The sequence below is a fragment of the Oreochromis niloticus genome, linkage group LG2 (genome assembly GCF_001858045.2).
Source record: "Oreochromis niloticus isolate F11D_XX linkage group LG2, O_niloticus_UMD_NMBU, whole genome shotgun sequence".
NCBI lineage: Eukaryota > Metazoa > Chordata > Actinopteri > Cichliformes > Cichlidae > Oreochromis > Oreochromis niloticus.
In genome coordinates, this window is record NC_031966.2 from 17,773,077 (window position 1) to 17,799,018 (window position 25,942).

At 39.3% G+C, this 25,942-nt stretch overlaps 1 protein-coding gene across 1 annotated transcript in view; it reads left to right on the forward strand.

Annotated features, from left to right (window-relative positions):
• Positions 1-25,942, forward strand: part of diaph2 (diaphanous-related formin 2) — a 346,460-nt gene that overhangs the window by 123,346 nt on the left and 197,172 nt on the right. Inside the window, exons 15-20 of the mRNA XM_019364462.2 lie at positions 758-822; positions 1,615-1,719; positions 6,805-6,867; positions 10,144-10,345; positions 10,384-10,499; positions 14,722-14,836. Of these exons, the coding sequence (XP_019220007.1) occupies positions 758-822; positions 1,615-1,719; positions 6,805-6,867; positions 10,144-10,345; positions 10,384-10,499; positions 14,722-14,836 (666 nt within the window). The remainder of the gene's footprint in view (positions 1-757; positions 823-1,614; positions 1,720-6,804; positions 6,868-10,143; positions 10,346-10,383; positions 10,500-14,721; positions 14,837-25,942) is intronic.

Below are 25,942 nucleotides of genomic sequence, written 5' to 3' on the forward strand. Positions count from 1 at the left end.
ATTTAATCAAGTAATTTTAAAAAGAAAAAAATATATCCGTTTTTCTTTTCACATCTTCATTTAGTTTTTGAAAGGTGTCTATTCACTTGTGTTTTTATCCGCATTCACCACAGGTTTTTCATTTTCTAAATGAAAAATGTGTAGCTGAATATGTGATTTAGCAAATAATTAACGCCTAAAATTTGCACTTTTGCTACCTACAGGGCAGATGTAAAATATGGGATTTGTAAAGGCAAAGCTAACAAAATACAATAAATGATAGAGACGTCTGATTTGATCCATATTTATATACTCTGATTTCTTTCTTTTTGTTTCAAGGCACATACCCTTAGGCAACAGATAGCTAACAGTCGGTGGTGGTGTCCTTGTTACAATAAAACACTGATGTTAATAAAGAAGTGGAATAGATGAGGGGGTGAGAGATAAGTACATCTGCTAATCACCCAAGAACCAAGAGTTGCACAAGGTGCTTAAATGTTAATACAATTTTAATGTAATCTAAAAAAATAATATTATGTTATCGCTGGCTGATAATGCTACATTAAATTAAATGAAATTAAAAATTCAGTGATTGATGTGATCTCCCAGACCTAACAGTTGTTCCAAGATTAAAAAAAAAAAACAAAGAACAAGAAAAACAATCCCTAGCTTTTATGTACTTTTAAAACAATATTGCAGATCTCACATTAGGAGCCTGTAAGGCACACCCAAAGATGCATCTGAATTATCTTTTGACTGTGGCCAACTTCTCTTGCAGATCAGCTTGTGGATAAAGCCAAAGTTGAAGAGAGTGAGCAGAAGGCAACAGAGTTCTCCAAAAAGGTGAGACATTAATCACTCCAGCAGCGCCCCTCGGTTGGTCAGCTCCCATCAGGAAAGTTTTTTCTTCCTCCGAGCTCCCAGACAAGCTATTGATTTCCCATGCCCTGATCAATACCTGGCTGTGACGGTACATGATCCGTATCAGCATTACAAGAATCAATGCAGATGTTCTGATGTATACTTATTTGTGCACAGTGCCAGGGTAGAGTTAAGTTATATGCAGACTCTGATGTTACAGTTCTGCATTTTAAGCTGATGCTTTATGAGCCTCTTACTGTATTTTAAATTAGTTGTGGTATCATTCAATTACTGGCTTGATTGATGGTTTGTATTTTTAGAGAGAAATAAAATTCAAAACCTTTCTTTCAGCATCATATTTTTAGTAATAAATTTTATTTTATGGAGAAACATTATCACAGGCTGACAACACCCCAGTGGGGGTCCTGGGAATGTTTTTTTCCTTAAGAATCATGCCCCACCATCGTACCGGGCACCCTACTGGGGTAGTGAAATCATTGTAACGACACGGCATAGTTTCTGCAAAGGTTAGAACAATCAACATACGTGAAAGCCAGGCCTGAAACAAAGACAGAGAACAACAGGGCTCTAGGGACACGGGGCCTATGAATAGAAATTGTCCAGAGAGTGTAAGATGGCGTGTTTTGGTGTCTGTTGACATGCCCTGTGGCCAATCTCTGGAGACACCCTGCCGCTCACCAACCTCTGTGCCTGTGTGTTTACATCTTTGTATATGTGTTCTGCACATAGACATCTTAGTATTTCTTGTTGCAGTTTGATGAAGAGTTCAGTGCACGGCAGGAGGCCCAAGCCGAGTCTCAAAAGAAGGAAGAAAAAATCAAAGAGTTGGAGGGGAAGATCCAAGCCCTGGAGTCCCAGGTAAATCCATGAAGAAATCCTTTTACTCTACGGAACAATGTTGCATTCCCCAGAGATCTTTATATTGTATCTTTCCCCAAAAAACAAGATAACAAAGATAGGTGAAGCTCCGTTGTCCAAAACTTTCCTGTTTTTAAAATGAAAGACTAAGAATGTGCGAATAAATGTGTTGGTCCTAAAATCGTAGCACAGAAAAGTAATGGCGCCACTAAAAGAAAGTTTTGTTTTTATCCAGATACCTTTCCACCCCACTTACAGATGCAAAGCTACTGTAAGTGGGAGTTATCACCCATGCAAGAACATTTGATTTAATAAGGGGTCAATCTCCTTCTTAAGTTGTATCTCTTTATATGGACGAATTGCTCTATTGAAGCTTTTCCTATGAAATTCTATCATCACAGACATCGATTGCATTTCTTTTTCTTGGCCTCCACATCATTTCTTCCCAGGCAAAACCTTCCATTTTGAATACAGAAAATGACTGCTATTTCCCCCTTAACCCAATTTCAAACACTTTAGTACTACCTTGGGACAAAAAGGCAGTTTGCCTCCCTGCTTAGGGAATTTAATATAAACCAGCATTGAAAGATGGTATAGCTACATCCGTACCAGAGATTGCTTTTTCTTTCAAACATTCATATCTTGTGGCTTATGTTGGTACTTACCAACTGATAAACTGCACCTGCATATGTGGTCCAGGAATCACTTTCACAGCTCAGACCCTTTCACATCTCACGTCAGTCTAGAAAAATACTGTTATGCAGAATGAACTTAAGCTGTTTTCATAGCCAAAGTTATGTAGCCGTTTTCTCCTTCGGATTCAATTTGTGTGTAGATCTCACTTCTGCGCTTCATACGCCTACAGGGTGTGTCGCCACTTCTTACCTGCACTTGTAACCTCTGAGGTGTTAAAGTGAGACATAAAAAATGCAACATTAACGCATTACATCTGACAGTTTAACAGAAATGTAGGTGTGTGTGCAAGTATGCACAGCCCTGAGAAAAAGAAAGAGTTTTACATATTTATAATTAACTTTTATCATCCCCAGTATGTTCTAAAATCACTTTAGTTCAAGCTCAGATGAACAACAAAACATGAAATATTGTTATTTATTTAACAAAATTTTAGCCAAATATAACTGAAGCAATGTGTGAAAAACCAAGTGCACCCTTCTAGTTCTGGGAATTAAGAGGGTAAGTAGCAGTCAGGTGCTGCTAATCAAATGCACTTGATTAACTGATCATCAGCATGTGTGAGCACCTCTTTAAAAGCAATTCGTGACAATTTGCACATCTGGATGATACAGGTGTGGGCTAATACAATGCAAAGGAGGAAAGATATCAGCAGTGATCTCAGAATAAGCAATTGTTGCTGCTCATCAATGAGGAAAGGGTCATAAGTACCTGTCCAAATGGTCCCACTGTAGTCCATCATTCTACAGTGGGAAAGAGTATTTACAAGTGGAAAACATTTAGTCTTCCCAGGAGTGGACTTGCCTGCCAATTCACCACAGAGTCTGACTGTGCAATGCAAGAGAAGCTGCAAAACACCTACAAGCTATGTATCTCACACTCTGCAGGCTTCAGTTAACATGTTAAATGTTAAAGTTCATGAGATAAGAGTTAGAAAAGGACTAAACAATTACGGCTTGTTTGATAGGGTTGGCTGGAGGAAGCCTCTTTTCTCCAAAAACAACATGGCAGCATGGCTTGGGTTAGCAAAGCTGCATATGACCAAACCATAAGACTTATGAAACCGTGTCCTTTGGATGGATGAAACCAAAGTGGGGATAATGCACAGCGCCACATTAGGGGAAACTAAACACAGCATAGCAGCACAAGCACGTCATACCAACTGTCAAGAACAGTGGAGGAAGGGTGATGATTTTCAGGCAGGTTTGTTTTGCAGAACTAGGACCCTGGCACCTAACAGTTATTGAGTAGACCATGAACTCCTCTGTATACAAACGTATTTTACATTCAAATATGAGGCCATCTGTCCAGCAGCTAAAGCTTGGCTAAAACTAGGACACACAACAGGAAAATGATCCCAAGTACAGCAGCAACAACAAAATGGCTGTTGAAAGAAAAGTATCAAAGTATTGCAATGGCCCAGTCAAGGTCCAGACCTCAACCTGAATGAAAAGATGTGGCAGGACCTTAAGAGAGCTGTGTATAAATGAATGCCTGCAAACATCAATAAACCGAAACAACTCAGTAAAGACGAGGATGCTAGAATTCCTCCACAACAGGAACTGATAAAGTCATCCAGAAAATGACTGCTTTAAGACATTTGGAAGTTATTGCTGCTAAGAGAAGTTCTGCATGCCTTTGAATTATAGGGTTTACTTTGTTTCTCACACATGACTTCTGCATTTTGGCTCAATTTTAATAATAATGAGACGGTTGCTGTTTATTTCAGGTTGTATTTACTTAATTTTAAGACCTTGTAAGATATATGTAATCCTTTATTATGTCCTGATAAGTCAAACCTTGTAAGTTCAGTTTGTACCATAGAGAGCGTACTGTAGTAAACATCTGCATACCTTAGTATTTAATAAGTATCTGATCAATAACAGGACGTGTTTTTACCTGTGACATCTAAAAGGACAAATCTCTTCTGTGCCTGTATCCACTGAGCATCTATACATCCATGCTGTTTGTTCATGGGTTTGGTCATATAACAGGTACCTCAAACAGGCTGAATTTTTTTTTGGCTTTTCATTGTGCCCAAACTAGTTCATCACTCATCACTCCTTTCCTAAGCACTGCAAGCCCATGTTAATCAGTCCATAATCGCCACCTCCCCTGCTCAGCCTTTTTCTTTATTTGCCTTGCTCAGTCTTTGTGTGCATCAGGTTGTGTTACCTTTACCTGCCCTAATTCCCTCGTTGGAGCTTTTAACAATGTGTTTTCTGCACTATAACACACCTTTCCCTCATCTTCCCATAGCAGGTCTGTGTCTTTTGAAGACTAGCTGGCTATGGTGCATTAACACGTAGCGTACAGCAGAGAAGCCCCGGAGAGTCAAACTCTCTCTTTCTCTGTTTGTCTGAATGCTCCTTCAAAGAACAGCTACTGCTGGAGAGCTGCAGAGACATTAACCTCGACAGGGAAACATGTAATTTGTTTGGCAGAAATTACCAGAGTGTTGCTTTAAGGACTTTAGATTATTCCCAATTCAGCCTAACATAACTACACTATATACTGTACCGTATTTGTAAAAGGAATCTGGACTTGCTATACCTTTTTTCAGAAAATTGCAAAAAATACTGGGTCTGTAGTAAGAACTCAAACAACAATGTAATCCTCTCAGACAGATGAGATTCTGTTACTTCAGGAAGACCGGTCTGTAAGAATGTTTTTTCCTATTCCGTGTTTGACACGATACTAGTGCTGTAGAAAAGTCATTAACTGTGAGTGCGCAGAACCTTTAAATCGGTGTGAGGACACGCATTCAGCTTGCCCATCAAAGCAGCTGTGCGATTACTGCCGTTTTACTGAATATGAATGAAGTGGGAGCTAACGCTAACCTTTCATCTCCTACACTGAATTCCTGTCAGATATTAAAACACACGCATGCCTGAGTTGCTTCTCTTCACCTTGTTTGTGAACCAGCACATTTAATGAGAGTGTTTCTTCAGAAACTTTGGCATTGTAACAAGCAGCCTGTTTGATGTGTCTGTTTGATTATCTCCCAATTGAGTTGAGTGGAAATTCTGCTTGTAAACATTAGGAGAAGGACTTCGAAATCACAACAAAGTGCAATTCATCCACCTTTTCCCCAAACCTTAGCATGGAACCATTCAAGGCAAAAAGGGAAGATATTCACTGAATTGGCTCCGGATTTGATGAATAATGTAGCACTGCAGTGGTAGACTGGAAAACTCGGTGCCATCCCATTAATAGGTTTTAACAACCTGGGGATCTTGTAGCTGACCCAGCATGGCCCCGAGAGCAACTGGAGGTGTAGTAGACTACTTTCCCTGCCTTTTACTGCCAAGCTCCCGTCTACCTTGACTGATTATAGAATTCTTCTAAACTGATAATGCCTGCAGAAGTTTCAGTGTAGTAAATATGTGTGCCTTTGCGTTTACCCAAGCATAGACGGTTAAATTTAGAGTATTCACATCTGTCGTACATCATTACATTCTTACACGTTTTTATTTTAACTATCTGGTTCTCTCAAAAAGCAGGGGAAGCGATACCTGCTGAAAATCTTGTTCTTTAAAACTTAGATATCTCATAGCTGCGAACTTTTAATCCCTCTGGTTGAACTATAAAGTAGCATTTCTCTTTGCTTTGAATATTGCACTTCACTACCATTATACAAAATTCTTTCAAAATAAAAAACTCTTCTTAAGACATGCAGCTGAAAAGTTTCCATCTTCTCTTCCATTACACACATTCAATATTTAGTTTTCTACAGTTCATAGTAAGGAATGTTCTGTGGGAATAACTCCATAAAAACACGAAATTTTTGTTACTTTGGAATATATTCCTATCTTCTTTCTTTTGGCAAAGTTGCCCGGAGTGAAATATCAAAGCAAAATCGGTACATTTCTAAAACAAAGGCTGCACAGTAAAATCAATGCCCATCACACATCTAAGAGTGCTGGGTTGAAATCTATTTTGTGATGCCAGAATGAGAAAAAATTGAAATAGAATTAGGTTTTTGAAGGTACACCAACTGTCAGTGATGCTGCGCCTTGTTCCTTTCATGCAGTCATTGCTCCACGCCGGCGTTCTTTTGAAGAAAGATTAGATGTTGTTTTCAGTGTAAAAGTACAGTACACTCTACTTTGCCTTTTGCACATCAAATAGCTTGTTCAGACAAAATGGGAATATAACACTGTACTGCCATTGTCATTAACTGTGTGAAGGACATCCTTGTTGTTTTTCTGGCTTGATTGTGTTTGGTGTGAGTACTGTACCTGCTCTATTGTACTAGTCTTCCTGTTCCCTGTCAATCTAACCCACCCCCATTTGTGCCTCTTTGTTGCTCTCTGTGCCTCTTGTAATGTATGTGTTCCCATGATGTGTATCTGTGGTGTGTGTTTGTGCGTGTGTGTTGTATCTGCACAGTTAACTATTGAAAATGACAAGCTCAAAGAGGCTCAGAGACTCATCAGGGAATCTGAAGCCAAGGTGGGTGTCCCCGTTGCATGTGTGGCCCTTGACATAATCTCACGTTTAATCACCGACAAATCCAAGTGCATTTTAATGTCATTGATTTGTGGTGCTTTAAATCTGTTTTTGGAGAAAACTTTGATTGTTGGACTGATCTTTTGTCTCATATTTTCTCTCTGCATGCTTGCCCTTTGGATTATATAGCACATATTGCATAGAACGTTTGTGAACTTCACAAGAAAAGTTCACAAAAATACTTTTTTGAGATATAAATGAATTATGTACTGTATTGCCTCTTGACTTCACTAATCAGCAACAAATAATGTGCTATGTATACTGCATGTGTGAAAGTGTGTGTGGAAGAGCGAGAGAATATATCAGTTGAACGTTGAAAATCTCTATAGCTGTTTTCAGCCGCACACATTGCTTGCTTGTTTAATGTAATTTTCATAAGTAAACACTTGTGATTGAATTTCTTTATCAGAGATGAGATTGGGCAAAGATTTAATCACATAGCATTCAGAGTTAATTACCTGTCACGCTGACCTCCCCTTTGAGTTCAGAAGAGTATGAATCCATTTGGATGGGTTAGATTTTGTATTAGATTGGTTGTCTACTTTACACAGAGCTCCAGATGGGCTCTGGTAGAGTAACATCAATAAAAAAAGGATCACTTGCCAGCACAGTATATTTTAATAAAATATGCTGCCAAATACACATATTAGATCTGAAGTAAAAGTGAATTTAAACTGTATTTTAGTAAGTAATCATGGTTTTTGCACATATAACATATTTACTAGTTCATATATATATATATATATATATGTACTTTGGGTTTGTATATTTTGTATACACTGCATGCAAATCATGTGTGACCTTGATAATTGCAACACAAGAATTACCTTATTTCCTTTAAGGTAAAAGACGTACAAGCATTTATTCGCTGTACAACTTTTTGAGAGTGTTTATTTTGATACCCGAGGAAGAATATGCCGGCGGCAGTGGTATGGGATCCCAAGAGTTCCATGGAACACTGGGCTTATTATTATAGGGTAGAACAGGGAGGTGGATAGAGAGATAGATACTCGGAGGGCCCCTCAGTATGGAAACAACGGCACTCTAATTTAGCAGCTAATTTGCTTCCATTCTCTCATATTAATCTTAAAAGAGAAAACGGGCCACAGAGGGTTTGAGATTGACAGACATGTAATCATTGGATGTAGATTTTACTGAGAGGCTCTGGGCAATCTGTGTGAAAAAAACTCCAGGCAGAACACCTTTTTAATTCCGTCTCTAATAAACAATCCGCCAATGCTATTATGTAATGAAACAATATGTAATGTCTTTAAATATGAAGCCAATTGCATTTTAAGCACACAATCAAGTGAGTAGGGAAAATTTAAATAGTACGGAATTGGTTTTAGAAATGAAAAGTGCAAGTGGAAATCCTATTTGGTAAGAGCAGACATCTAATCAGCTCTGAAAATCAAACCCTGTCAGAGCTAGGGTGTACTTACTGTAGTTGCATAATTTATTTTTGGTATATATCAAGCAATTACAGATTTTTGGTGTTTTGTTGATTTATTAGGCTGGAATAAAAACGTACAATTTACAAATATAAACTTTATTATTAATTATCTCCAATGAGAGGACTGTTTTCCAAACACATAAGGCCTTCCTCTGCACTTCAGTCCTTGTCAGCTCAGCATGGCAGCACACAAACCAGTTATCCCCATGCAGCAGGTTCCTTTTGGAGTACCCCTTTATCTTGAAGTAGATCATCAGTAGCAGTCCAAGACAGTTTAGTTGGAGTACATCCAAGTTTAAGACAAGAGACATTTTGGGGAGGGATTGGTATTGAAGACTGCTACTACTGCACCTTTGTCAACTGGCTAATAGGGAGTTGGGAAGACTGGGACTAGCTGGTTAGCGGCAAGTGAGCTTTCAAAATAAGAACACCTGGAATCTTTCTGTATAAGGCCTCATAGATAATGGTCACAGACTGAAGGCATAAAGCATATAGGGTTCGTGACTATGCACAGATAAGTATAACGATGCAAGAAATTTTGTGTGGTAGTAAAACTGCCCAAGAACATGGTAGCTACCATCATTCTCAAATGAATGAACCACCAACACAGTCTTTCTAGGTCTGGCAGCCCAGCCAAACTGATTAATTGTGGATAAATGGTTGTTGTTAGACGTGCAACCTAGAACTTAGGGGTTGCTGTTGAGATCCATCTTTTGGAGACATTCTGTTCCCCAACATCTTTTACAGGGCAATCATTGGTACAACACTCCACCAATCAGGCATTTATGGAAGAGTGGCCAGATGGATGCTAAAAGGCACATGACAGTCCACTGGAATTTTGCCACTACCTGAATAATTATCACAAAATGCGAAGCAAATGCTCTGTTAAAGCTAAACACAAATTTAACTATAGCTGCATTTAACTATAATAGTGCAACTCTAGAGAGACATGAACATTGCTGTTCTTTGACACCCCCCCATCATACCTAGTTGTGCCTGAGCAGTATTGTCATAAAGAGAAGAAGAAACTCTAAAAAGCTTAAAGACTTAAGGTTCTTATTGCTGCCACCAGAATGTTAACCAAATTCTAACTGAAGAATCTGCAAGTGGAATATTTATATATTTGACTGAAACATAATCTATAAAATACAACTGTTGTTACTTTGTTGCTTGAAATATTGTTTAGTATTGATTGATGAGAGAAAAATGACCTGAATCCATCTTAAAATTAGTCTGAAACATAACAATGTAGAGATCATAAAGGAGCCGGAAAATGCTTTGAATGAATGACATATAGGGAGTGGCGTGCAAAGGAAACGATCCTTACAGGGCTGATAGCAAAAGTTCGCTAATTTCCAGAGATATGCCAGTTAGACATAACTTCTTAGAAAATTTACAGAACAGGTAAATATATGACCTTTATATGTCTAGTGAATTTGCTCCCACTTGACCTTATAATTCTTGACTTTTAACACAACAGTGGTTGACTGTTCACACTAACAGCATAATGTTTGCCCACAGTCAAAGCTAGTAGCAAGTTTCAAGGATATAAAACGGATGCATTCGATTAAAGGAGGTAGATGTGGCTGAGTTTGTAGAGCAGGTTATCAATAAAAGCAAGATTAGTGGTTTGCACACATAGGACACGGAGACCTCTTTACTGTCCTTGTAGCTTTTGTGTATTAGGAACATCAGTTTCAATCCAATCAAAAGGAGTTTAAATGAATATGTGGGCCATTGTTGACATCTGTGTTCTGTATTTGCAGATTGCTGCAGGCCTTACTGCAACTGGAGCACCACCTCCACCACTTCCAGGAGGTGCTGGAGTTCCACCACCACCTCCACCTCCTCCTCCCCCACCTGGTGGTGTTCCTCCACCTCCTCCACCTCCTCCACCTCTCCCTGGCCATGCTTGCATTCCGCCACCACCTCCTCCTCCACCGCCAGGTGGTGGACCACCCCCTCCCCGCCACCACCTGGTTGTGGGCCTCCACCCCCGTTTGGAGGCCCACCAGGACCTCCACCACCTCCTGGATTTCCTGTTGTTAAGCTGCCTTATGGGCTGGAGCCCAAGAAGACCTACAAGCCTGAAACTGTCATGAAGAGGGTCAACTGGAGCAAGGTATAGCAGTCTGAGCAGTCATTGGTTGCAGTAGATATTCTTATGTTCCCTTATAGTTTTAGTTACTTAAGAGTGTAAGGATGCAATGTTACACACTAATTTTTGTTTTTCCATTACCTAATTTTCACATTATTTACAAGCATTTTTTTTCAAACAATTTGGACTGGCATTAGAAGCTTCTTGATTTTGTAGGTTCACAAGGTGATAAAGTGTAAAGTTGAAGGTTCAAACTAAAAGAAACCTTTATTTAAATCGGTTTCTAATCTAGTCAAACATCCGTTCAGCCATAGGCCACAGTGCTCAGCACCCATTTCAAAGGATTTAACAGTAAACAGTTTTCACTGCTCAAATGTCCTTGGATTTGCACGTTCTTAGCATAATTGAATGGAGACTTGGTTGTGTAATTTTCCATCACATTTGAATATAATTTCAATAGGATTGTATTTTGCCATAGATAATTTATCCATTGCCCCAGGAGTTCTCAGGATTATTTTAATGGTTCTTTACTGATACTTATGTGACCTTGTGTTTTATTCTGAAATTACTGACTGCAAACAAAATATCAGACTAGTTTACTTGACATAATGCTAGAAGTGCAATGATTTTGTAGAATCAAGCCACTTAAAAAATGATTATGAAGGCTGTTGACGGTATCTATTCATGTGCTTATTATTTTACAATGCTTCAACAGGTCATGCACATTTTTCGTATCCTCAATTATTTATCCAACCACATGCCACCAAAGGCATAAAGCGACAATGTGAAAATGCAAGTCAACAGTGATTGCACCGCACTAAAAAGCACTGAGGTGGTGTTCTGGGTTTGAATTATTGGTCACCTTGAGAATTCTTTAAAATGGCAAATATGCTAATGTTTGACTCTGTGTAGGAGGTTCCTGAACTGTAAGTAAGATTAATAATAATGGGATGTCATACCCATTGTGTAAACAGTCGGGGAAACAGCAGTTTGTTTCTTAATAGAAGGCAGTCCTGTGTGTTTGTTTTTGCCTTGATATTTTAAATGTGATTAGTCATTTTCCTGTGAAATATCTATGTGGTTCGGTTGTGTTATATGATTTGTGTGCATGCAGTGTAGCACAAATGACCGTTGTCTCTGAAGTGTACAGAAACAGGTTAATGTGCAGGAGCATTAACCTTGCCTCCACAGGAAATGTAGTTTTGGGATGCAAATGAAATTCATAACCACCTGAGGAAAAACAATCTGTGTCTCTTGTGTCGATTAAGTGGGACATGAGTCGTCTGTCTTCGCTGTGTGCAGCAGGCAGAAGTATAGGAGTACCAGGAATGATTTGGTTGTATAAAAAAGAAAGGGGAAGGACATTTTTTCATATTTTCAAACCTTCCCCGTATTAGACGATACATGTCCAACAAAAGTATCGTCTTTTAGTTTTAAGAAAATGTTGAGCAGCTACCATCCATCCATCCATCTTCTTTTACTTATCCGAGTCTGAGGGGCAGAAAATGCCAGTAGAAGATTTATCAGTCAAAGCCCTGTACAGGTCTTATTACTGCTGCACAGGGACTGGATAGAGGACCAGAATCCTGAACGAGTCCACACAGGTTCCCCTAAGGAATACGGTTGAATGCCTTTTCCAAGTCCACAAAGCACTTACAGACTTGTTCGGCAAACTCCCATGTAGCCTTAAATGTTCAAAAGAGGTCCAGCATTCCAGTACTCATTGTTCGTTTCCATGAGATTCGACCAACAGACAGACTCTTCTCTCCAGTAGCCCACATTTCCATGCGACTCTACGGAGGCACATTAAACAAGAGAATCCCACAAGATCTAGAGCCATAAGGTAGTCAGGGTGAATTTCATCCATCCCAAGGGACCTGTCATCTAGGAGTTATTGAACTGTCAGTGATCTCACTTCCAGTGATGGACAAGTCATCCACTTATTGCTTCTCTATGAAGATGTATTCTTTCTAACTCCAGATTACATCCTTGGTTGAAGTCAGTGGCGTCCCATCCTCACTGTACACAGTATGAGTAGAGCATCACTTTCCCTCCTCAGTTACTGATGGTTTGCCGGAATCCCTTCCAGGCTCTCTCAAGGAGTCTGGTTCTAGACCTTAAGCCATGTGTTGAGATGATACCCACTATATCTACCTGGTATCGCTCAACATCACTCATTAGTTCAGGCTCCTTTCCTACCAGAGAGATGATGGAAGTTTTAAGAGCTAGTTTCAGTAGCTACAGATTTGACCACTTTGCCTTGGGCTACGCAACCAGCATAAGCCCCACTAACATAGCTCCTGGGATCACTTCGACACACAAACACCTTCACCACGATAAGGTGGAGATTCAATGGATGAGATGTAGAGAGCACATTGAGGTAGCTCATATTTAAGCTCAAAATTAAATCATTAAATTGCAGTAAGTGCTTTCTCACAAGCATAAAGATGTAATATTTGTTTCGCTCTGCTCAGGTCCAATAGTGTAAAGCCAAGAATCAGTTTCAGGCCAAATGTTAAACAAAATATTAGGAAAATGAGAAAATAAGTTCTGATTCATTCAGTTTTCCTTTAAGCCAATTTAAAATGGTAACACTTTATTTATTTATTTATATATTCTGTATATATAAGAACATTTTATGCGATTTACCTCAAAATACCTTTGTATTTGGTCTTGAAAAAATATGTGACTAATTCTCAAGCTTTTATAGTGTCTTTGGTGCTTTGTTTACCTGCAATTCAGGACCTCACTTAAAAGAGAGATGGACTGTGGTTAGATTGTTTCATGTCATTACCTTGACTTAATAGCACAAAGTAGGAGCAGAAAAAAATTCTAAAGCATAAGCTGTTTTGTTGTGCTACTTTCATGTAGACGAAACCTTTTAGTTTGTTAGGTATTTGGTTAAATATTTTTCTGTTGCTTTTATTTCTGTCGGTTTAAAAAAACAAGAAAAAAGTGTGCAGCCTGAAATCTGTGACTTCACAGACTTGCACTCTGCATAGCGTATATTGGCAGATATACATGTCCTAACCTTAATATAGTTGTAATTAAAGTAGTCACTTCTGGAATTTCAATGTGCTTTGATTAGTACTTCCTTTTTATTAATAGCACCGAGTTCCAAAGGGCCAGGCGTGTCACACAAAAGTGATAGCCACCCTTTGATCAAATTCATGAGATCCCTGTGTGTTGTTCTGCTTTTCATGTTATGGACAGTCAAATGCCAGCCCTAAAATTGCTACTACGCTGTGTGTGTCCCCATTGGTCACACGCAATTGTGCAAATTATAAATTGCACATTCTAAACACTTGGAAAGCTAACACCCTTAGATTTTTTTAAGTCATTTTTAATATTTACACATTTATTTTGGTAAAATTCTTTTTCTTGCTACAATAATTTCTAATTTTTGTGAAACAGCTGTTATAGGCATAAGCAATTAAAAAACAAAACAAAAACAAACAAACCTATTTTAGGCACATGTGTGTTTGTGTGTGTTGTGTTTGTATATGTGGGTCGAATAAGAGTAAATAAGAGCACAGAGGTTATCTATCCTGGACACCAAAACAAGCTCATGATTGACTCTGCAACACTGTTATACTTATTACTGTTACTATATGGCATTGAGAGTAATGGACCAGTGCTAGATGGAGATTGGTCTGTGTTGCATGAGTGTTACTTAGACGTCTTTCAGTGTGAAATGACTGTGTTTTTGAAGATGGTTATTGGCAGCTTTGCACTGGGTCAAGTGCAAATTCAAGTGTTTGACAAAAAGCCACAGAAGTAGTCCTTTTAGGAGGTCTCATTATAGCACTTAATACAGTGTACAGCAGAAGTAGGCAAATGGTATAGATATTGATGATACATAACTACAGTAATTAGATGTGTTCATGTCTTGATCTTCCTTTACACGCCTCCATTTTCGTCTTTACTAAGCAGTCTTGTGATTCCTATGACGCTGGTTTTTGTGTCTGTTCACTCGGGTAAAATTTTGCATGGCTAAGTTCATGCAGTTTCTCGTCATATACAAAAATTAATGTATCCCTCACATTCTCCTGTTGCTGTTTGGTTATTTCTTGTTTGTCTTGTTTGTCACTCAGATGCTAAAGATGCCACTCAAGGGCATGTGTGTGGCCGCACACAGAAAAAACACTCACAAACTCCATCTCCAGTGAGAAGAACTTTTGAGTGGCAGCTTGGTGGAATGACGGTTTCTGATTGTGGTGATAATGGAATCCTTGTGTCATTGCAGATAGTGCCTCAGGAAATGGCAGAGAATTGCTTCTGGATCAAAGTCAAAGAAGAGAAGTTTGAGAATCCTGACCTATTTGCTCAGCTTTCCCTCTGCTTCTCCTCACAGAGCAAAGGTAAGGAGGCGTCATCTTTCTCCACCCCATCCTTAATTAATCAACAGACATATGCTTCCTTTAGCATCTTTTCTCACTTAAAACGTAATTGTCTCGACACCAAGAAATTTTGCCACTGTTTCTGTTTGGTCTCAGTTCAAATCTCTATGCCAGTTAGGAATACCGATGCTTGTGTTTCACTGTGTTTATGTGTCTATGAGGAAGTTAAAATGCCAAGTAGCTCCTTTTTGTATTTGTTGTTTGTACCCACTGAGTAGTTTCAGATCAGTGGTTTTTATTTTTGTGCGTGTGGACGTGCACAAACTCGAGCTTGTACATATATGTGTGAATCAAGAGCAGCCATGCTTGGTTTGGTTCTTGCCTTTTCCAGTCCAGTAGACCAATCTTCCATCAGGGAAGACGAGAAGGCTTTGGTGAAAGAAGCTCTGGGAATTTACTTGTCCCGGCCAGTTTGTTTCTCAGATACACAACCAGGCTACCTAACTTGCTGATGAACAACACAAGCAGTGCAGAGCAAGTTTGTTTTTATATGGACGAGTGTGCGTGTGTATGTGTGTGAAGGCACTTGATGTATTCCTCCCATGACAATTTGAGTGTTTTCCACTTCTTTGACAGTGAGTGTGTGCGTGTGTGTTTGTGTATTTATGTGTGTGCAGCACACCCCTCTAATTCTAGCAGCAGTGGGAGGGGAGAAGTCAGAGTCCTGTCAAGCGCAGAACAGTCAAATCGGAGCTCTGTCAGCATGTGTGGACATAACTATACAGAATCCTCCAACTTTTCTCTTATACCCACCATCTGTTTGGACACTAGTCAGCCTGGCAGCAGCTTCTTGCTCTGTCTTTCTCATAGCCTCCAGGTCTACAAACGAGAGTCATCTCTTTTTTGTACTGTGAAATAAATAGCAATTTTCCCTTGGCTGCCGTAAGGTGATTTACCAGCATAATACAGATGGAAGGAGAATGTGGGCTGCAAAGAACAGTTGTTGCAAAGCTTAATGAAGTGACAGGGATAGGCCTAACAGTCATGCCACTCCCTTCGCATCTTTCACGAAGGGATATCTGCCAGGCACTATATTTTTTAACATGTACTCTGTAACGCTGTTCAAGTAATTGCAGTGAAACCCTTTTTTTCTGCAGTTAATAGTTATTTACTTTTTCTTTTATTAGATTAATGAGTTGTTATTGAGGAAGAAAGTGTTCATATTAAGTGTAAATCAGCTTGGAGAGTGCAGTAAAAAAATTTCCGATTGATTCTTAAAATAAATTATAACTTAACCTTTTTTTTAGTTTCACAGACACATGGCTTTAATTCAGCTTTAAATGTCCTTTTAAATTCTTTATTAAAGCCACTTTCTCGCCCACTGGGGATTAAAAAAAACGTCTATAGATAGTCCTTGTTCCCGCTGGCAGGGTAGGAATTCATGATCCAGCATTTCCCCCGGGAGTTACCTTTGCTGGATCCCTATCAATTACCCCTGCAGCGGCTTCACTGAATCAGCTCTTTTTCCTCTATTGTTGAAACAGAACATGATTTGCTCATGAATGAAAAATGCTGTTTAATGTTGTATATCTTCCACCCCCCCTCCTTCCCTACAGTGAAGTTGAAAGTCAATGCGAAGGGCTTTGATGTAGATCGTATTGCAGAAAAGGTGCTAGATAGGATTTTACTAAAATGAGATAGTAGTTCATTTGTTTTCCTCTTCTCCGTGTTTCATGATTCATTCAGTTCAATCTGAGGATAAGCGTGCTTAAAAATGAAATATTTTATCTCAAAAAAGAAGAAGAAAAAATCGTGTCTTTTTTGGGTTTAAATTTGACCTATATTGGTGTAAAGTTTTCCTCTATCTCAAGTCCAGTTGTTTAACTGAGAATGGTGAAGTTTAAAGGAGTTTTGGGGGGTGGGGGGAGTTTCAGGTGTCGTGACCAGCACTTGCAAGATTAATTTCTGAGGTCTTGTACTCTCAGTGTAACCTCTCATTGTAGCTGCGGACCATAAATCCTTTGTGCTGATTTGACAAACAAGTCACTAGTGAAAACCGACTTCATTTGTCTGGGATATTGCCCAGACAATATCCCTGTTTTTTTTTTTTAAATAACACACACACACACACGCACACTTGTTGTTTTTTCTTTGCTTTTTTGTGGTACCTCCATCTTTGCCACAAGATGTGGATATTTATAAGTAAAGCACACTTTGGGGGCCTAGTGTATCGTGAAAGATGAGGCAAGCAGGTGTAAATGCCTTCCCTGCAGAGCTGCCCTCAGAAAATGGTGCAAAAAAGGCTTCTGTTATCTCCACGTTTCTTGGGATTCTTGCTTGTTACTTGCATTGTTGAAGAACAACACTTTGGCAGTAAAAGAAAAAAAAAAGAATCACTTTAACAGCCCCCAATTTTCAGATGCTTATTGCGCTCAGAGGCCTCTAAAACAACTGAGAATGCAAGACTGTCATCTCCCCTGCTGCTTTTATGAGTCTTACTGTTTAATGAGTTTTACCAAGAAAAGGAAATGATAATCAGGAGGGATTTCAAGCCTGGCTTCAGTCTTTTAAAGTGGCTATTTTTTTCTTTGTCATTTATTATAATATGGTTTTTCAACTTGATTGAAAACTTAAAACGTAAGTCACTACTCTGGGTCTTTGAGGCCAAAGATGGGTAACTGACTAAGTCTTAATTATTTATTTATTTTTTCCTCATTTGGATGTAAAAAACATAAATAGGTTGTATTGCACATATGGCAGTTACATTCAACCAGCCATGCCCATTAAATGGATGTGGTCAAGATTAAACCAGGATGTAGTTATGAAAAATTAAGCATTTTAAATAGTTATTGTAATGCCCGTTGAGGCTGCATCCTGAAAGGCATACGGTGTAAAAATCAAACATGAGGGGGGCTAACAGCAGCCAAAAGTAGCTATTGTAATGCTTTTGAAGCACATAGTATATAATATATATGGAAATATACAGCACTTGTTAAATCAGTGCTCTCCAGTGATGCATTGTTGTGGTTACAAGTTTCAGTAACTTTGTAAGATTACAAAGAATAAGTGCAGCAGAAATAGAGAAAAAGACCTTCAAAGGAATCATCCCCCCCTCCAAAAAAAAGAAAAAGAAAGAAAACTTTAACTCAAGGCATCGTCAATCAAATGCACACTAATGTAATGGTTTAAGGCTGTTACTGTTACAGCAACACAATCCAGCTGTTTTATCCATAGTTTATTTATTGAACGAGTTGGTGTTAATTCACATTTCTGCTGTAAGTGGAATACGCCTCTGTGGCTTCTGTGGCTTCTATAAAGGGAAGAGCATTCGTCCCGATTGTATCAGCCTAGCTGTGCTTTATTCTGTTTTACTCTTGGAAGAATGCAGCATGTTGAAAATGTGTTACAACTGTGGACACTGATGTCCTGCCATAGTTTTCACCTTTGGCACCATTTTGCAGTTTGTGATCAGACAATTGTTACCACCCCCACAAAGAGCTGAACAAATCTGTTATCATAGAAATCTCGGTTTTCTATGATAACCACCCAAGTAATCGTGTATGATACACCGCTTGGTCTCTGTAGAACAACTTGGACTCAATTGTAGAATTATCTTATTTTGCATTCAGATAGTTTTTTACCCTTTTGCTATTTGTCTTTTGTCTTATTCAATCTTCTCTGCCTTTACTTGGCTGTATCGGCTTTTCCCCTTTACTTTACACTCTTCTCCATTGACTTGGCTCTCTTTTTTTCTTTTACTCTCATCTCCCCTCAGTTCGCTTTATCAATCAGTGTGTTGCGCCTTTGTACGGCTCTTGGGATCAAATCAGATTCACTCTGGGATTGAATGCGTGTAGCCATGGCCTCCTGCATTTGAAAGGCAATTCATTCAGCTGGAACTTTGCGGTTCAATTTGAAACAAGATTGATGTTGGCAAACTTCACACCCCCTTTATTCCAAAATGTTTCCTCCATTGCCCACATCAATTGGTGATGGACAAAGGGCATGTGCCACTTTGTAATGGTGATGTCTGGGGGGCTTCTCAGCAGAAACAACACGGAGAAAGAAAGGAGATTACTCGACAACAACTGAAATCCCAACATGGACTGTATATTCCTTATGTGTCATATATAAGTTGCAGAGAGGAATATATATAAAGCCTATCCGAGCTATCATAGAGTGACAGGCGGCGCACACCCTGATCAGCTCGCCAATCTATCGCAGAACTTTGTGAAACGATGTTGTTCGGAAATTATTTGTAAATTTAAAAAGGAAACAAAATCAAACACACACAAAGAAAAAGTGGTGTTAAGGGATCTATCTAAGGTACACATATTTTCACCGCACCAACCTGAAGTTTCAGTGTAAAGGTCAGCACTGAACTTGGATTAAACCTGACTACAAGTGGTGGCTGCAGTCATCCTGCCCCTCATAACAATGAATTAGATCAAATCCTTCAAGAGTTTTCCCCACTTTGACACCCATTTTTCCTTTACCTCCATCCCCACAGCTCTGCCCCACACACATGCTCTCCCCTAGTGAGCCAATGTGGTGTGCACACCAGCTGATTCTCAATCCCTGCTACAAAGCCCCAGCAGCAGGGCGGTAATGGCCCAGCCACAACGGCAGTAATGATGGAATCAGTGGGGGGTTTAGCTGGCTCTCTGACTCTTCCTAATAAGTCCCCTAATAACTCTGTTAACATCAGGGCTGACCTGGCCACCGGATCAAACACACTCACGCATGATCGGCCACCTCACCAGACACTCGGCAGCCTCTTAGACAAGAAAACTGTTGCTGACCAGTAGCCTCTGTAGTGCTTCTTCACTATACTGCACAGACGTTTTGGCTCACAAACCATAGTAGCAAATGTTGCAACAAGTGCTACGCAAATTATTTTAATCCCGTTAAGCGGTATTCATTTACTAACAATATGTCTCGGTGATAAAAACCTTGAAAAAGCTTGTTGCTCTTTCAAAAAACATATCCCTAGGCTATTGCTGAAGCTCTTCCTTTTCAGCTGCACACAATGTAATAAGGGCGTTAATCTAATGAGTTTAAGCTCAAGTGAAGACATTGTAGCCCACTGTGGGACAGTCTGCCTTGAATTGATAGCGTTTGTGCAATGATTAGCTTTTGATATTTTCTATGTCAAAGTGTTTGGGAGTCAAGCTTGATGGTTTGCCATGCTTCCCTGGAGTACACGGCTGTTTATTTCTGATTGTGTTAATTGAGAGGAGGGACCGTTCGCCAAGGCAGCTTTCTCTGTCCTTATCCTGTGCTTTTCTTCTCCAGAAATCTCTTTCTTTCTTCTTTCTTATCTCGTCTTTCTCCGCTTTCTTCTGAAATCATCTCTTTGGACATGATGGTGTCCATCTGGAGCCGGGGCCAGCCTGGTAAAAAGACACCCACTCTCACTCTCAGCCTCATTGTTTAACAGCTCCAGTCTCTCACAAACAAGATCTCAATTGGCATTTTACCACATACTCATTTTGTAAATTGTCATCGGTGTCTGAGTGGAGAGATACTTCCCTTTTGGGTGAATTGTTTTGATTACCCAAGACCTTTCCTCACATTTCAATCACTCAATCATGCATTCCAGATTAAATGTCCATTATTACTTGAAACGAGGCTGTTTTGGAAAAGAAACGCCTCAAATTGTGCCATTTTCCACATTTTATAGGAAGGCCATTAATTGCTGGTGCAGGCAGGGGACATTTGTCTCAGTAAAACACAAAACACCCCGATGTTCATTTCTCTCTGTTTGGGGCAGTGAGCTCACTGCGGATATCTGTGGGTCAGCCATTTTCTTTGCTCATCCCTGCACATTTTTAATATATTACATATGAATGGAAATTAGGCCCTTAAATATTAATGACAAGTAATTGGTTTATTGTAGGAGACTATATTATGTGTGTGCATCTTTGTAAGAGAGTGAGTCAGCGAGAGAGAAATTTCCTCTCATTCCTACTTCATATTGCCTTGCTGTGATGTCCCACTGATTTTAATCTTCTCTTCTCAGATGAGAGCCATTCTGGCTATCATGGTGCACTTTAACTTTAGCCCTCTGAATATTAGCTTTCTTTGATACCTGCCGCTTACAGCCTCCCAAGTCTACATCCAGCTAACTTTTATGTGCCTTCAGGTAGACTGTAATGTTCATCAAAAAGCTGTCTCTTGAAAAATAAATATCCCCTATGCATCTAAATATTTTATTTCTTTTTCTTCATGCTCGCTCCCTCGGATAATCTCAGCTAACGGAAATTTGGGATATGTCAATCTTTCTTGTTATCGTTCTAATCTTTTTTATTCTCCACGGACCTTAAGAGGTATATACTTTCCATCAATTTGCCTTTATCTTCTCATCAACATTTTTAAGTATTCCCCTTTATTGAGCTTTTTCTTTATTTTCTCAGTACCCTTGTGACAAGGGAGCAGCCAAAGTAGCTTTTAGCGCACAAGCATCTTTTCCCTTTTGATGGCAAACTAAGTTTGTTTTGTCGAGCTATATTTCTAGAGTGAAAATTGCGAGACATAAAAGTCTATAAATACATGAGAGAAATGTTTAATGCCATCTTGTATTTGTCAGTCATAAACATAACTCCTTAGTTAAATGTTAAAGTTCCATTTGTTTTGCCGTCTTTACTATTGTGGCTGTGAATGCACATCGAGGCTCTGAATATCTTGGCCACTCTCCCTCACAGTTACCCTTACATGGTATTTGCAGGTGTGTAATGCATAATAACAACCTTGCTTCCCCAACATGTCAGAAAATTTTAATCTATTTTAATGTAACATCATTTAGTTTTAAACAAATGGAACAGTATATTAAGTTGCTGTATGTGTTTCTGCGTCTCCCTCGTGTTTCGTCCAGTAAATCTCCCGTCTGCGCGCCTTCCTAATTGAGTGATAGGATGCTTATTAACAATGGGACTTGCCTTTAAAAAGATGACAATGTCAGCACTGTCACCGGAGCTTTTCACATGAACAACCCCGGTGGAGCCTCATTAACTCACCCCCATGATCCCAAACAGAAGAATATGGAGCGCATATCTAATCCAGCTCAGAAGTACGAGTACTCGAGCTGTGAGTTTTATAAGGAATCCGTAATGTGTGTTCACTGCTCACTGTGTGCACTTCATTGAGTGAAATTCAAAAGTTTTTAAAGTTTTGCCTTAAGTGTTGCTTTCATTAGCATTAATAATATGAAGTGGGTTGTCTGCATGCTGTATGGGTGATATTTATATGATTAATATATTTATATACTGACTGAGCGCTAGTACACATGTCTAACTCTGACCTGTCTGAACGCACTGTGGATCTACCTCCGCCTTGATTTTCATGTAGATAAAGATCAAAAGGTGCAGACAAACCTCTGTTTCTCCACTAGCTAACACAACGCCTGACAGTGCAGACTAGCCTGCCGAGTTTGTTACATGGCATTAAGTTTAATTTGTCTGTGAACCTCTTTGGTGGAATTGCTTTGTGACTACAAGTGGGCCAGGCTGTGACACTCCCACAGCCAATCTGGTTGGAACGGTACAGAGACGAGACAGAGCATCGCTGGGGGGAAGAGAGCAAGCGTGATGTCACAAGCAGGATAGTAAACAATCAGAGGCCTGCGTGTTCAAGATGGTGCCTCCTTGAATATAAACAATCATGACTTCTCATGCCAGAGTGCGGTAAATTTCTGCACAGATAGAAAAGGTTGAGGTAAGCGAAAGAGAGAGTAAAGTAGACAGACCGTCCTGATTACAGATTGTGATCCAAAGTCACCTGAAAAACAAAACAAAACACTAAAAGCGGCGACACTTAAGGGAACTATATCAAACTTGGCACCGCTGGAATAAAACTTTTTTGTTACGTAGCTATGGAATTGAGCTTTGTCAGATGTAGCAGTTAGTTAAAATATGTTGCTGTCAAAAACCAGTAAGACATCCTGACTAATGATGCTTTAGTCCCAGACAACCGTTTTCAGAATATGCTAATGTAATATCTTGTATGATATAGTTGTCTTGAATTTTTCATTACTGAAGTAACTTCATTTTAGCATTCAGGATCAATACAAGTTCTACAAAAAGCAAACGAGCCTGCACTTTTTAAGTTTTTGATGAAGACCATGATCGTTGCGTAGGTCGACCCGTGTCAATGACAGACAGGAAGGATGTTTTCCAGTAGTGTATACACAAATTAATGTTAAGACACTTTTGTATATCCAGCTCAGTGAAAAGGTTGAGTGTTTTCTCTGGTCTTGTAAAGACTGAGCACCACCTCTCCACACCGGTCACATAAACTCTCCATTAAACTTGTCTCAGTTTCCCTTCAGGAGACACTTATTGGTACAGTTAGCCTTTGCTTTTACCCTTTCTTTTATTTATTTTACCTTTCTTGGTTGTACTTCTCCATCCTCCCACTCCATCCCTTTATGTGCTCCTCTCCATCTTTCACTACCTGTCATCTCCCTTGAACTTAAAGACGGTATCTTGCTTCTTTTTCCGCTTATCATTGTCTTGCCACTATATCCATAGCATACAAATTTCTGTGTTTCATTTTCTGTGTGAATGTTTGTCTCTGTCTGTTTTCCATCACAGCATTAGGTTTAGACTCGGCTCTCTTTGGCAAAGTTTCCTCCCTCTGTCCCTAAAAGTTGACGCTCTCAGTAGGTGTAACAAAAACAGGAAAGAAAACTTAATAAATTAAAGAAAACTTTAAAGTTCATGTTATTAATTTGCTCATCTAACAAGCATATGGCTCAAACATATTTTAATTTTTAATTTTTTACCTCTTTTCTTTTTCATTCGTTACTCTTGTGCCCTTGACGCCTCCTTATAAAAAAAAAAGATGAATTTTGAAATAATGATTGAAAGTGTTAAACAAGCCATATAGTTACTATTAATGGCAGATGAAATTATAAATACATTACAAGTTGCAGTGCAGAATCATTGAATGGGAATCATTTTTTTCTCTAAACTGCAACGTTTATAGATTATCTCCTCCTTTGTTGCCTCTTTTTGACTGTGTTTCATTAAACATCCGCTACACAGTTTGAAAATGCAGAAAAAGCTAAAGCTGGAATGTGATAAATGTGCATAAGACCGAGCAAGGATGTTCAGCATCAACCATTATTTCAGTGTTATTTCTTGCTTGTTTTTTGCCTTTGGTGCAGGCGTTTGCCTCTGTAAGCAAACACAGGATTCACAGAGTCAGAAGGTTTCTGCTGTGAGGCTATACTCATACTTTAGCCATGTTAAACTGTGTGTCTTTTGGTACTGTTTCACCCTTATTGCGATTTTGCTCCACCTACACATGCATGTTGAAGGAAGCTCTATTAGTAGCAGTTCAGGACAGAGACAGTGTCGTGGAAATGCTGCCTTTGCTTTTACACTTTACGTGAGCACACTGAAACCAGCTGTAACACTGCAGCAAATCAAGCACATTTTAACATTGATTCAAAATGAGTATTAGCAATTGTGCACTGTTTACATAGTTGTACAAATAATACCAGGGTGTTTTGGGAATGTTGTTTACTGAGACTTTCATGCAAATAAAGCCCAGTTGAACCGACTCAGTCCACAGTGGGTGGGCAGGCTAATAAACATTGTATTTCAGTGAGTGTTTCATCATTTCCAAATTCTTCCCAGACCTCTGACCTCAGTTTTTCATCGCAGGATGAGGACCGACTGATGTCAAGGCCACGTTTAAATGTTTTGCTGGATGGAAAGTAAAGGTCCAGTTGTAGTTGGAGACTATTAAGTAGGAGAGCTGGTGGTTTTAAAGATGTGGCAGATTACTTTGACTGCATGGATTTGCATTAAGTTGTTTCTGCTCTCTTGGTCTTTTTTTATCACCTTTCCAACTCCCCTCCAATCCAGCTCTGTCTGAGGTAAAGCAGCTTATTAACCTTTCTGAGGCCGCAAGCATCCCCAGGATGGAAAGACACCACAGACGTACTGTGTAAGACAAATTAACCTAAGAGGATTGATACACCTTGATTTTAATTTTAATCACACGAGGCAGCAAAATGCATTGGATATTTCATGTCTGCTGCAAACATGAATATTACTATATATTGCTGTTTTATTAAAGTTCAACTGTGCTGAAATGGAGCTCTAAGAAAAGCGATGAAAATGTTTCCAGCCAGTCAGTCTACACTTCTGCGTTCTTCACATCTTGTTACCATGATTTGAATTCTTATTATAATATTTTCTGTTAACCTAACATGTTGAATACAGAAATTTCAGCTTACCTCTTATTACCTCTTATTTGCGCTTTGCGACTAAAGCTCTGTATCGCTCAGTTAAATGTCTCCTACATACCTTGAAAGTGTTGGGACAATTTCCTAGCCACCCCTCAGATGGGTTCAAAAATTTGCCATATGTATTCTATTATGCAGGACTGCACTGCATTACTGTGCAGAAAACCTTACTGCACAGTTGTTCATTTACACTCATCCCCATGTAGATTGGTGCCAATGGACATATAATTCTCCTAAGGCGCCTTCCTTTCACCTATCAGCTATCTGCCCCAAGCGATCAGTGCCAATTTCTCCCAAGCAAATGTATATCTTTTATAAATCTGCTACAGCCGTGTCTGTAATTGACTACCTATAATTGAATATGTGAAGCCCTCCCCTCCAATGTAATTAAGTCCCACTGTTAGGTGAATGCGATATGAAGACAAGCGCATACCAGTCACCTTGTGGCCCATTATTCTGCCCCTAAAATGGGTATTTCACCCTCCATGAAAGAGAAAAACAATTTGCTTCACAACACTCTCCTTATGTACTTACCAAAGTAGTTTAATGCGAGTTAGACAAACAGATAGTAGATTTTGGTGTGTGTTTTTTCTCTCTCTTTTTTAAGAGTCTGCCTCATTCTCGTGAGGGTCCCTTGAGGAATTTCTTCAAATTTGGTTCAACTGTTCATTTGTACTCAAGGATGAACTTTGATAAAGGTCACTGCGACCTCACATCCATATAATTCTCGTAAACGAGATGTATCAGGAGCCCACAGTGGGATTTTCGATAGACATGGGAACTCTAGGATGAACCGATTTCATTTAAATGGCTAAAGATCAAGGTCATTGTGACTCCACAAAACACAATTTACCCATAACTCAACAATTTAT